Below are 14,500 nucleotides of genomic sequence, written 5' to 3' on the forward strand. Positions count from 1 at the left end.
CTGTCGATCGATTAAAAAGGATTCGCGTTCTGCAGTCACTATAAAGCACTCCGAACACAGCTATCAACAGTCCGATTCCAATGGGCTGTTCGAGGCAATAGAAAAATAATTGGAAGTTATCCATTGAAACAAAAAAACTGGGGAGTGAACGGACCGCATCTCGCGGTTTATGAAAATGCAATTTTCTGAAATTAGAAATGCCTTTTCTCTATCTGACCAATTTTCAAAAGTGCGGAAGAAAGCCTGAAACATTTTTTTCTGTGAAACAATTTTATTTTCAAATCTTCCGTTAGAAGAATATCACTCGGGTTATTAGGGTATTACTGCACTGCAACTTTCAAAATGAGATTGGGTATCTCACAAATCCCTCCACACTATGCATATTAAAGACATTTTCTATGAGCATCGTTTTGTACCCTAATAGTTGACAATTTGGAACTTGTTATTGCCAGAATTACAGGAATGTGAAAGGGTTAACAAAGGCGCCCAGTGTTCCATGTGATTGGATTTTTAGGCGATTATGTCACAAATATTTGAACCCTCTTGTCGCTAAAGATCTTAATATCTTATTTCGTAAACAACCCGCCCATCTCAGCAATAGGGCATGGGGAGTGGAGGAGAGGTAGAGAGAAGCACTGAGGAGAGAGAGCACCACGATTACGATGAAATATGAAACATAAGTATATGGATGCCAGGTTGATGATGGAGTCTCTGGTCTGTTTACCGCACCGCGCCTCTCTGAACCAGGCTCACAAAGACCCGGAGCCCAATCCCATACCATTTCATCTCAGTGACAAACTTCACCGCAATAACTTCAGCACCAGGACCGGGAGATTTCCGGAGCCCCAATGCGATTACTTGTACCGAGATGGTCACCAGAGGTCGTCAGCAGGGAACCCGCCCAAGTACTTGGAGAATGTTGAAGGACATCAGTCCAGGTCACCTACTGGGGAAGTGAATAAGAACCCCGAGGGTGAGTGTCTGTATCCAGCCTGTAACCAGTAATAAGTGCACAGAGTGTCTGTATTGAGTGAACAGGGCACAGAGTATCTTCATAGTTACACAGCACAGAAACAAGCCCTTCGGCCCATCGTGTCTGTGCTGGCCATCGAGCACCTATCTATTCTAATCCCATTTTCCAGCATTTGGCCCGTAGCCTTGTATGCTATGGCGTTTCAAGTGCTCATCTAAATACTTCTTAAATGATGTGAAGGTTCCTGCCTCCACCACCCTTTCAGGCAGTGTGTGCCTGAGTGTCTGTATTCAGTGAACAGTGTGCCAGAGTGTCTGTATTTAATGAAGAGTGTGTCTGTTTCCAGTAATTAAATTTTATATGAACAAAAAAAACCAAAAAGTGCTGGCAATCTACAACATAAATAGAACATTCTAGAAACACCCCAAGAAGTGCAGTTACTGTAGATGAATTCTGAACAATGACAAGGTTTATTGGACCAATGCCAGCTGCTTATAGAGTGCGCAAACTTTTAATAAGATTGATTAAAGGTTCCCTGTATTCATGCACAGACATAATTCTTACATCTCTATGAATTGGAACGTTAATCTAGAATGTACATGACACTTTGTAAACAATCGGATTGTGTTCCTAATTGTCATTTAAAGGGTGTTGTTTTGCGGCCGTCACAAAAGAAGTTTAATGAATCATTTCTAAATATTGACCTTTCTTTCTTTATTTGTTTGGGTTTTTAACATGAATTGAACTAGTTTCTGTCTGGAACTGAAAGTGTGAATACCTATTTCGTGGATGCATGAATCTCATTGAACGTTCTGTGCCATCTGAGAATCGTTAATCAGTAACCCAGCTATCTCAGGCTGATAGTTTCACTCTCATTTAAAATACTTATGCACCTAAATTTACATTTAAATTTACATGCAGTTATTTCAGTATATTTCCCAGTTTTATATTGGAACAGACTCAACGTGAGTTTACTAACAGTTAAGTTCAGAGACAACACATATCATCTGACCATAGAATCCAGAGCTGAGGGCCAAAGTATGACTGCTAATGGTAGTGTGATCAAAATTGGTAATAAAAACAGTAAGTGCTGGAAATACTCAGCAGGTCTGGCAACATCTATGGAGAGAGAAACAGAGTTAACATTTCAGGTCACTAACCTTCCATCAGAACTCGATAATGTGTAAGAGGCCGGTATTGGAGTGTGCAAAGATGTTGAAGGCTTGCAGTGCTGGAGGAGATTAGTGATTGGGAGAGCTGAGGACATAGAAGGATTTGAAAACAAGGATGAAGATTGTAAAATTGAGGCATTGTCGGACATGGAGCTAGTCTTCTTTTGGGCCTCCTTATCTCGAGAGACAATGGATACGCGCCTGGAGGTGGTCAGTGGTTTGTGAAGCAGCGCCTGGAGTGGCTATAAAGGCCAATTCTGGAGTGACAGGCTCTTCCACAGGTGCTGCAGAGAAATTTGTTTGTCGGGGCTGTTGCACAGTTGGCTCTCCCCTTGCGCCTCTGTCTTTTTTCCTGCCAACTACTAAGTCTCTTCGACTCGCCACAATTTAGCCCTGTCTTTATGGCTGCCGCCAGCTCTGGCGAATGCTGGCAACTGACTCCCACGACTTGTGATCAATGTCACACGATTTCATGTCGCGTTTGCAGACGTCTTTATAGCGGAGACATGGACGGCCGGTGGGTCTGATACCAGTGGCGAGCTCGCTGTACAATGTGTCTTTGGGGATCCTGCCATCTTCCATGCGGCTCACATGGCCAAGCCATCACAAGCGCCGCTGACTCAGTAGTGTGTATAAGCTGGGGGTGTTGGCCGCTTCAAGGACTTCTGTGTTGGAGATATAGTCCTGCCACCTGATGCCAAGTATTCTCCGGAGGCAGCGAAGATAGAATGAATTGAGACGTCGCTCTTGGCTGGCATACGTTGTCCAGGCCTCGCTGCCATAGAGCAAGGTACTGAGTCTAGGGTAGCAAGTACAGGGGTTATGGGTGAACGGAACTTGGAACGAGTTAAGATATAGACAGCAGAGTTTTGGATGAGCAGAAATTTATGTGGAGTAGAAGATGGGAGGCTGGCCAGGAGAGCATTAGAATAGTCAAGTCTAGAAATAACAAAGGCATGGATGAGGGTTGCAGCAGCAGATGAGCTGAGTTAGGCTTGGAGTCAGGTGATGTTGAGGTGGAAATAGGTAGCCTTGGTGATTGAGCGGATATGTGATCGGAAGCTCATTTCAGGGTCAAACGCAATACCAACGTTGAGAACTATCTGCCTCAGCTTCAGAGAGTTGCTAGGGATGGAAATGGTGCCAGGCAAAGGAGTTTGTGGTAGGGATAATGGCTACAATCTTCCCAATATTTAGTTGGAGGAAATTTCCACTCTTCCAATATTGGATCACAAGCAGTGTGATAAATCAGAGACAGTGGAGGTAAGGGTCCAGAGAGGTGGTGGTGAGAAACAGCTGAGAGTCATCAGCGTACATGTGGACCCTGATGCGTTTTCAGATTATATCATTGAGGGGCAGCGTGTAGATGAGAAATAGAAGGAGACCAAGGATAGATCCTTGGAGCTCACCAGAGGTAATGGCACGGGAAAAGGAAGTGAAGCCATTACAGGTGATTCTCTGGCTGCAATTTGATAGATAACAATAGAACCAAGCAAGGACAGTTCCACCCAGATGGATAGCAAAGGAGAAGAGTTGGAGGAGGATAGTGTGGTCAACTATGTTGAAGGCTGTAGACAGATTGAGAAAGATGAGGAGAGATTGTTTATCATGGTCACAGTTACCAAAATGACACTTGTTACTTTGATAAGGACTGTTTCAGTGCTGTGGCAGGGCCAGAAACTTGATTCAAGCATGGAATTGTAGGGTTAGATGGGAGGCGACAGCATGTTCAAGAATTCGAGAGAGGAAACGAAGGTTGAAGATAGGGTGATAGTTTTCATGGACAGAGGGGTGAAAGTTAGGTTTTTTGAGGAAGGGGTGATGATGGCAGATTTGAAGGGGTGGATAGTACCTGAGGAGAGTGAACCATTCACAATGTCAAGTAACAAGGGAAGTTGAGTGGTCAGCAGTTTGATCGGAATAGGATCAAGGGAGCAGGAGTTGGGTCTCATGGACAAGATGAGCTTGAAGAGAGCAAGGCAGGAGATGTGAGTTTGGGGCTAGGGCAGTAGGGAACATTAGGGGAAGTTTGGCTTGGTAGGCTAGGGGAATGGAGGGAAGGCAGCTGAATGGATGAATTTTCTTACAAAGAAGTCCATAAGCTCCTTGCACTTGTTAAAGGCGAGAGGGGAGGGTGGCTTAAGAAGATGGTTTGTCACAGAGAAATCCAAGGGTTACCTTTTCATTCCTCGATCTTTGAATGGTGAACAGTTTTAGCAATGAAGAGCAAGACCCGATATTGGTTTAAGTGGTACAGCAAGATTTGGCAATGGGTAGTTAGATCAGCTGTTCACCAAATACATAGAAACCTATGATCCTTGGACTTCAGGGAATGGAGATGAGGGGAATGACCAGGGGAGCAACTAGTATGAAAGCGAGTAATTGTTCTAATGGGGACAAGGGCATCAAAGATGGTGGAGAGGAATTCATTTAGCAAATCGGTAGCTGCAGAAATGTTATGGTGAATTGTGGACCAAAGGCTTGATAGTTGTGAGTTAAAAAATGCAGTGGTTAGTGACCTGAGGGAGTGCTTTTTTTCCCCCAGAGACAGACACAGAAAGAAAAAGGGTTGGGAGAGGAAAGGGGAGTATGGTAGAGAGCAATACAGGAAATGATCAGACATTACCTTATCAGCAATAGTCCATACAGGAATAGCAAAGCCACGTGAGATGTTAAGATAAAGAGGCTGGAGTATTGTGTCCAATTCTGGGAACCATATTTTGGGAAGGATGTTGAGGCCTTAGAGAGGGTACAGAGGAGATTTACTAGAAAGGTACCAGGGATGAGGGACTTCAGTTATGTGGAGAGACTGGAGAAGCTGCAATTGTTCTCATTCACTTTACCAGATGAAACTGCTCAATACACTGGGTAGAAATCACATCACGTCAACACCCGCCTGTGGCCTTCGCAATGCTTTGTTTTAATTAAACAGTCGGATTCCCCTGGTCCACACCAGTTCTAAGTCAGCTGCTAGGTTAAGGAGAGAAGGTTAAGGAGAGATTTAATAGAGATATTTAAAATTATGAGGCATTTTGATAGAGCAAGTAGGGAGACGTTATTTCCTCTGGCAAGTCATTTGATTTATTTGGTGATTTATTCTGAGTTAAACAAGAATTGATTGATGTTAATAAAACTTGATATTTATATTTACAATAAAATAAATAGATTTCAAATAATGGACAAAGAAACTAGAGGGGAAATCAAGTTGTCAGGATCCTGAATGTACTACCTGAAAGGATGGTGGAAACTGACTCCATTGGAACTTTCAAATGGCAATTGGATATGTACTTGAAGAGGGCCACTTGCAGGGTTACGGGAAAATGGGGTGTAATATTAAACCGGATAACTCTTTCAAAGAGACGGCACAGATGCGACGAGCCAAGTGGCCTCCTTCAGTGCTGTAAGATCCTATCATTCTTTCCTGTACAATTATGTAAATGCTTTCAAACACTGTACTGCCAAATCAAACTCTCATTTTCTTCCTGCAAATTATATTATCATCCTTACTGTTCCAATTGTCAGTCCTCCCCGTGAACCAGAAAAATGTCTTCAACTATCACCAAACAGGTGGTGTCTTATTAACCAGCATGATCACTGCCTTGGGATCTTGCAGTTTAGGTCGTGTCACCAGCCCTGAGTGTGGAAATTCACACTTTCTCTAACTGTAACATTTTTGGCCTTGGAGTTAAATTTCCACATTTCACTTGTACAAACAATTGCTACAATCTTTTATCCCGAGGCGGTTTCCATTTTCTATTTACAGCAGCCTGAGAAAATATGCAGACCATTATATTAAAATAATATTGAATAATTGAACATAGCTTCAATGTATTTAATAATTCTGGTTACATTACACAAAAATAATAGTATAAAATGTGAAAAATACACATTGTTTTAAAATTACACCAATGCATTTTAAATTAAAGGAACTATTATAAGTTAGGAAACAAATGGTGAGAATTGCGATCTGAACATTATGGACTGGATGGTCCAAAGTGCACTACTAAAGGGAGGATAACAGAGCACAGACAGAATATCTGAAGTATTCTTCATGGTTTTTATTAAAAGTATAAAGCTTTATTAACAATAGTCAAAGCTCGTTAGGCTGAGGATAAGGAAGGTCCAGGTTCCGAGCTCTGGGCTGGTCGATATCAGTGCGGGCACTGGACAGTTTGCAATAAAATTACTTCAAAAAATATGTACAAAACTAAACAAGTATGCATTTCTTTATCAAAAAGCTCATGTAATACATTTCAGAGTATTGAACACCATTTAAGTTGATTGTGATAATTACAAATAATTTAATAAATTATTTTTCAACTTTATTTGTAATACATTTGTACCAATATATTGAGCTGGGATATATTAATATCATCTTTTATTTTAAATAATGGGATGGTATTTGCTATAATTATTATTTTCCATTTAATGATTGCTCAGCTGTAGATAATGTTAATTTCTTTGGGGCAAGTCTTTGACTGTACCTGATGTTTAATAATCTGCAGGAACTGAATGAAAAAAAATTCCCATTTCACTCAGAAACTAATCTGAATCTTGCTGCCTGTAACTGAAAATTCATTTCAGCAATTAGTGAAAAATGTGTTCAGACTTGGTTCATCGTAGCTCACGAAAAGCTGCACAGCCAGGGCCGCAAATGATCACTAAACATTTTCTCCAGTTAATTCTACCGTTATTGTGATTATTTTACACAAGTTTTAGGAATGTCGGCTCTGAAAGCTCTGAGGCCTGTCATATAGCGCGTGGAGAAATGGATGAAAGATATTTGTGTCGGCTGCTCACAGTTAGAGTCGGAGGAAAGTTCTTAAAATGAGGGCTGATAGGTATTGAAACAAATTGAAAGATGATTTGAAGAGTAATGGGGTCAAGACATTAGATTGGAAAATAGCCAATGTAACTCCTTTATTCAAAAAGGGAGGGGGACAGAAAGCAGGAAACTACAGGCCAGTTAGCTTAACAACTGTCATAGGGAAAATGTTAGAAGCTATTATTAAAGATGTTATAGCAGGGCATTTAGAAAAATTCAAGGTAATCAGGTAGAGTCAACATGGTTTTGTGAAAGGGAAATCATGTCTCACCAATTTATTGGAGTTCTTTGAAGAAGCAACGTGCTGTGGATAAAGTGAAACCAGTGGATGTACTGTACTTAGATTTTCAGAAGACATTTGACAAGGTGTCACATCAAAGGTTATTTTGGAAAATAAAAGCTCATGTGTAGGGGGTAACATTTTGGCATGGATAGAAGATTGGCTAGCTAACAGGAAACAGAGTAGGCATAAATGGGTCATTTCCTGGTTGGCAAATGTAACAATGGGTGTGCCACAGGGATCTGTGCTGGGGTCTCAATTTTTTACAATTTATGTAAATGATTTAGATGAAGGAACCCAAAGGTATGATTGTTGAATTTGCTGATGACACAAAGATAGGTAGGAAAGTAACTTGTGAAGGGGACATAAGGGGACTACAAAGGGATATAGATAGGTTAAAGTGAGTGGGCAAAGATCTGGCAAATGGAGTATAATGTGGGAAAATGTGAAATTGTCCATTTTGGCAGGAAGAATAAAAAAAAAGCATATTATCTAAATGGTGAGAGATTGCAGAGCTCTGAGATGCAGAGGGATCTGGGTGTCCTAGTGCATGAATCGCAAAAGGTTAGTATGCAGGTATAGCAAGTAATTCAGAAAGCTAATAGAATGTTATCATTTATTGCGAGGGGAATGGAATACAAAAGTTGGGAGCTTATGCTTCAGCTATACAGGTCATTGGTGAGACCGCATCTGGAGTACTGTGTACAGTACTGGTCTCCTTTATTTAAGGATGTAAATGCATTTGCAGCAGTTCAGAGAAGGTTTACTAGACTAATACATGGAATGGGTGGGTTGTCTTATGAGGAATGGTTGGACAGGCTAGGCTTGTATCTGCTAGAGTTTAGAAGAGTAAGAGGCAACTTGATTGAAGCATATAAGATTCTGAGGGGTCTTGACAGGGTGGATGGGAAAAGGATGTTTCCTCTTGTGGGAGAATCTAGAATTAGGGGTCACTGTTTAAACATAAGGAGTCGCCCATTTAAGACCGAGATGAGGAGAGTCTTTGGAATTCTCTTCCCCAAAAGGCGGTTGAAGCAGAGTCTTTGAATATTATTAAGGCAGAAGTAGATAGATTCTTGATAAGCAAGGGGGTGAAAGGTTATTGGGGGTAGGTGGGAATGTGGAGTTGAGATTACAATCAGATCAGCCATGATCTTATTGAATGGCAGAGCAGGCTTGAGGGGCTGAGTGGCCTATTCCTGCTCCTAATTCATATGTTCGTATATCTTTGTCAAAAGAGCTCAGATTACTCAATTAAATGTGCTTTTCAAATATCTAATATACAGTGTTACGACCAGGTGAGAAAGGGGTCTAGGGTTCCCTCTTCACCTTCACCTGATCTTACCGTAACAGGGTTTAATTTTAAACACCATTTTTTAACTCCCCCCTTACTGAATATGTGTTCACTGACTTCCAATTATAAGACAAAGAAACTAGCCAAACAGATTTTTTTAGGTTTAAAGAAAAAAGGTTGAACTTTGAAAAAGGTTTGCTCACGTCACTCGGGAGGGTTTAAACTAGTGTGGCAGGGGGGTGGGAACCAGAGCAGTGGGACAGCAAGTGAAATAAATGACGGGGAACTAGTGAATAAGGCCAGTAAGACTAAGAGGAAGAGCAGGCAGGGAGATGTTGCGGAGAACAGCAGGACTGGTGGTCTGAAGTGCATTTGTTTCAATGCAAGAAGTATAACCGGTAAGGCAGATGAACTTAGAGCTTGGATTAGTACTTGGAATTATGATGTTGTTGCTATTACAGAGACTTAGTTGAGGGAAGGACAGGATTGGCAGCTAAATGTTCCAGGATTTAGAAGCTTCAGGCAGGATAGAGGGGGATGTAAAAGGGGTGAGGGAGTTGCATTACTGGTTAAGGAGAATATCACAGCTGTACTGCGGGAGGACACCTCAGAGGGGTCATGCAGCAAGGCAATATGGGTGGAGCTCAGGAATAGGAAGGGTGCAGTCACGATGTTGGGGGTTTACTACAGGCCTCCCAACAGCCAGCGGGAGGTAGAGGAGCAGATATGTAGACAGATTTTGGAAAGATGTAAAGGTAACAGGGTTGTAGTGGTGGGTGATTTTAACTTCCTCTATATTGACTGGGACTCACTTAGTGCTAGGGGCTCAGATGGGGCAGAATTTGTAAGGAGCATTCAGGAGGGCTTCTTGAAACAGTATGTAGATAGTCCAACTAGGGATGGGGCCATTCTGGACCTGGTATTGGGGAATGAGCCTGGCCAGGTGGTCGAAGTTTCAGTAGGGGATCATTTCGGGAGCAGTGACCATAATTCCATACGTTTTAAGGTACTTGTGGATAAGGATAAGAGTAGTCCTCGGGTGAAGGTGCTAAATTGGGGGAAGGCTATTTATAACAATATTAGGCAGGAACTGAAGAATTTAGATTGGGGGCGGCTGTTTGAGGGTAAATCAACATCTGACATGTGGGAGTCTTTCAAATGTCAGTTGATTAGAATCCAGGACCAGCATGTTCCTGTGAGGAAGAAGGATAAGTTTGGCAAGTTTCGGGAACCTTGGATAGTGCAGGATATTGTGAGCCTCGTCAAAAAGAAAAAGGAAGCATTCGTAAGGGCTGGAAGGCTAGGAACAAACAAATCCCTTGAGGAATATAAAGACAGTAGGGAGGAACTTAAGCAAGGAGTCAGGAGGGCTAAAAGGGGTCATGGGAAGTCATTGGCAAACAGGATTAAGGAAAATCCCAAGGCTTTTTATACGTATATAAAGAGCAAGAGGGTAACCAGGGAAAGGGTTGGCCCACTCAAGGACAGAGAAGGGAATCTATGTGTGCAGCCAGAGGAAATGGGCAAGGTACTAAATGAGTACTTTGCATCAGTATTCACCAAAGAGAAGGACTTGGTGGATGATGAGCCCAGGGAAGGGAGTGTAGATAGTCTCAGACATCTCATTATCAAAAAGTAGGAGGTGTTGGGTGTCTTGCAAAGCATTAAGGTAGATAAGTCCCCAGGGCTTGATGGGATCTACCCCAGAATACTGATGGAGGCCTTGACAGAAATCTTTGCATCCTCATTGGCTACAGGTGAGGTCCCAGAGGACTGGAGAATAGCCAATGTTGTTCCTTTGTTTAAGAAGGGTAACAAGGATAATCCAGGAAATTATAGGCCGGTGAGCCTTACGTCAGTGGTAGGGAAATTATTAGAGAGGATTCTTCGGGACAGGATTTACTCCCATTTGGAAACAAATGGACTTATTAGCGAGAGGCAGCATGGTTTTGTGAAGGGGAGGTCGTGTCTCACTAATTTGATTGAGTTTTTTGAGGAAGTGACAAAGATGATTGATGAATGAAGGGCAGTGGATGTTATCTATATGGACTTCAGTAAAGCCTTTGACAAGGTCCCTCATGGCAGACTGATACAAAAGGTGAAGTCACATGGGATCAGAGGGGAGCTGGCAAGATGGATACAGAAGAGGTGACTTGATCGAGGGGTACAAGATGATGAGAGGCATAGATAGAGTGGATAGTCAGAGACTTTTTCCCAGGGTGGAAAGGGCTATCACCAGGGGGCATAATTTTAAGGTGATTGGAGGAAGGCTTCGGGGAGATGTCAGAGGTAGGTTCTTTACACAGAGAGTGGTGGGTGCGTGGAATGCGCTGCCAGCGGTGGTAGTAGAAGCAGATACATTACGGGCATTTAAGCGACTCTTGGATAGGTACATGGATGATAGTAGAATGAAGGGTATGTAGTTAGTTTGATCTTAGAGTAGGTTAAAGGTTCGGCACAACATCGTGGGCCAAAGGGCCTGTACTCTGCTGTACTGTTCTATGTTCTATGTTGTTTTAGAACTGGCTCGGCCATAGAAGATAGAGGGTAGCAGTGGAAGGGTGCTTTTCTGAATAGAGGGATGTGACTAGTGGTGTTCCGCAGGGATCAGTGCTGGGACCTTTGCTGTTTGTAGTATATATAAATGATTTGGAGGAAAATGTAGCTGGTCTGATTAGTAAGTTGGTGGACGACACAAAGGTTGGTGGAGTTGCGGATAGTGATGAGGATTGTCAGAGGATACAGCAGGATATAGATCGGTTGGAGACTTGGGCGGAGAAATGGCAGATGGAGTTTAATTCAGACAAATTGAGGTCATGCATTTTGGAAGGTCTAATGCAGGTGGGAAGTATACAGTAAATGGCAGAACTCTTAGGAGTTTTGACAGGCAGAGAGATCTGGGCGTACAGGTCCACAGGTCACTGAAAGTGGCAACGCAGGTGGATAAGGTAGTTAAGAAGGCATACGGCATGCTTGCCTTCATCGGTCGGGGCATAGAGTATAAAAATAGGAAGTCATGCTGCAGCTGTACAGAACCTTAGTTAGACCACACTTAGAATATTGCGTGCAATTCTGGTCGCCACACTACCAGAAGGACGTGGAGGCTTTGGAGAGGGTACAGAAGAGGTTTACCAGGATGTTGCCTGGTCTGGAGGGCATTAGCTATGAGGAGAGGTTGGATAAACCCGGATTGTTTTCACTGGAACGACGGAGGTGGAGGGGTGACATGATAGAGGTTTACAAAGTTATAAGCGGCATGGACAGAGTGGATAGTCAGAAGCTTTTTCCCAGGGTGGAAGAGTCAGTTACTAGGGGACATAGGTTTAAGGTGAGAGGAGCAAAGTTTAGAGGAGATGTGCGAGGCAAGTTCTTTACACACAGTGCCTGGAACATGTTGTCGGGGGAGGTGGTGGAAACAGGTACCATAGAGACGTTTAAGAGGCATCTTGACAAATACATGAATAGGATGGGAATAGAGGGATACGGACCCCGGAAGTGCAGAAGGTTTTAGTTTAGGCAGGCATCAAGATCGGCGCTGGCTTGGAGGGCCGAATGGCCTGTTCCTGTGCTGTACTGTTCTTTGTTCTTTGATCTTTGTTCTTTGTTTATTAAACTTAAACTCTAATTCGGTTAACGCCTACGGATATGAAAGGTGCCCACACTAGCATGCATGCGCGATACACACATGCAGATAGAGACAGAAAAGAGCAGAAGAAATAAATTGGAAAAGTTTGAGGCAATATCTGAAGATGGTTTTGATTACTGTTCTTTGAGCTTGCTGTAAGGTCCTTGGTTGTAGGTAGGTCTTGCTTTTCATTGGGACCCAGTATTCTTCTTAAACCTTGTTCGATGTTCATGTGTCCTCAGTGGGTCCAGAGGCTTGTGAGAAAGAGATGGGAGCAGACAGGAGAGATCATCTCACTCCAGGAGAAAAAAGCCTTTGTTCTGAGTTCAAAAACTCTGTGGCTAGTTCAAAAAATGCTGGACCAGCCAGTTAGTTATGTGACCAGCAGGTTTAGCCAGCTGGTTTGTGGATTGTATCACCTTAACATTCTCTGGAATGCCCTTCCTTGCACCTTCAATGTCTGGTGATCAAAATCCATTGTTGGTTGAATATGTCAGGGAATGGTCCTTTTGTCTCCACAAGCACTCTCTGTTAGTGTGCAAATGTTTTTCAGCTAAGTATCTGGCAGCCCTTGTAACAGGCCTTCTCTTTCCAGCAAGTTTAAAATCAATGTTCATATGACAAAATTAATATGTCTCATTTTTGGCAGGTGGGGGCCTGCATGACAACAGTAAATATATTGAATAATTTACTCATAAGCTAATTCTCTCCGCTCTGTCTGACTCCTGTTTCTCTCCTGCAGGCATGCTGCAACTGTCTTCCATACTCTCTCTCCCCCCTTTTATTTCTTCTGTGCTTTGTTCTGTCTGAACCTCATGTCCTCTCTCACACAGAAATGATCGTTCTGGGCTCATCAGTTGATACTGGCCATTTGCAACAGAACTGTCGGTAATCCGAGTCAGACCTGGTTTAAATTAACAATTTTGTTCACAAGGAGAGAAGAATAAACTGAGTTTAATTTCTAAGACTCCACTCAGGCTGACCCCATCATAGTTCTCCAGTGAGAGAGATCCTGGTACTGAGGGGGGTGAGAGATGCACACAGTCGAAATCAGGATGAATTCAATTAAACAATTCTAGGACAGTGGGAAACTCAGCAACACCGAAATGGAATTGTCATATCTATGTATCTCACCTGTGAATGAAACATTACTTTAACATTTGCATGCTGTGGTTACAGATGTAGGGAATGTAATGGGAAATGGCAACACAAGCCACTGTTTAATTTCCATCTGGTTTAATAGCTTTCGCTGAAAGCACAGGGAAAGATTCATCGGCGAAATCTACAATAAAATGACACATCCAGTAAAGAAACCGCTTTAAAAATAAAAGTAACAAACATTAATCAGCCTAAACAAGGCTTTCACACTGAGCAATAGCACCTCACCACATTGCTGCATAAAATCGTCACGTTTTCCTGAAGAAAATTCGAACTAAGATCAAAAAAGAGCCAGGTTTACAATGAATTGATTTGAAGTTGGTACGGTGGGGAGAATGATTCCGCTGTGGAATCTTGACTCAAAATCCCACTTGAGTGATTCTCTGTTGTTTCTACGGGCTGAACTTTACCAGCCCTCCAACTTCATGGCGGGAGAGCTCGGAATATTCTAGTGGGGGAGGATATGACCCCCAACATCGTATATGTCCTGCCCCTCTTTTACCGGTGGCGCAACCCCAATTTAAATATGCTAAGCGCTAACTACCTTGCCTGATTATGTATTTCTTGTTACTCCTCAGTTCTCAATTTTTCGCTGAACCGGCGGCTGTCATGTGCCATCCTATTCACGAATGAAAGAGGGGGGATGGGATTATCAGGGACTCAACTCTGCAAAGTTAAAGGGAGGTGGGAGGGGGGATGAGATTACTAGAGGCACAGCTCTGCATATTTAAAGGGAGGTGGGAGGGGGGATGAGATTACTGGAGGCACAGCTCTGCATATTTAAAGGGAGGTGGGAGGGGGGATGAGATTACTGGAGGCACCGTTCTGCATATTTAAAGGGAGGTGGGAGGGGGGATGAGATTACTGGAGGCACAGTTCTGCATATTTAAAGGGAGGTGGGAGGGGGGATGAGATTACTGGAGGCACAGCTCTGCATATTTAAAGGGAGGTGGGAGGGGAGATGAAATTACTGCAGGCACAGCTCTGCATATTTAAAGGGAGGTGGGAGGGGGGATGAAATTACTGCAGGCACAGCTCTGCATATTTAAAGGGAGGTGGGAGGGGGGATGAAATTACTGGAGGCACAGCTCTGCATATTTAAAGGGAGTTGGGAGGGGGGATGAGATTACTGGAGACACAGTTCTGCATATTTAAAGGGAGGTGGGAGGGGGG

The 14,500-nt window shown here is 42.9% G+C and overlaps 1 protein-coding gene across 1 annotated transcript in view; it reads left to right on the forward strand.

Annotated features, from left to right (window-relative positions):
- Positions 1 to 649: 649 nt before the first annotated feature.
- The window catches only part of alx3 (ALX homeobox 3), an 83,055-nt gene continuing 69,204 nt past the window's right edge, over positions 650 to 14,500 (forward strand). The window contains exon 1 of the mRNA XM_068057751.1: positions 650 to 973. Within this exon, the coding sequence (XP_067913852.1) occupies positions 670 to 973 (304 nt within the window). The 5' untranslated portion in view covers positions 650 to 669. The remainder of the gene's footprint in view (positions 974 to 14,500) is intronic.

Source organism: Heterodontus francisci, chromosome 25 (genome assembly GCF_036365525.1).
Source record: "Heterodontus francisci isolate sHetFra1 chromosome 25, sHetFra1.hap1, whole genome shotgun sequence".
Lineage (NCBI taxonomy): Eukaryota > Metazoa > Chordata > Chondrichthyes > Heterodontiformes > Heterodontidae > Heterodontus > Heterodontus francisci.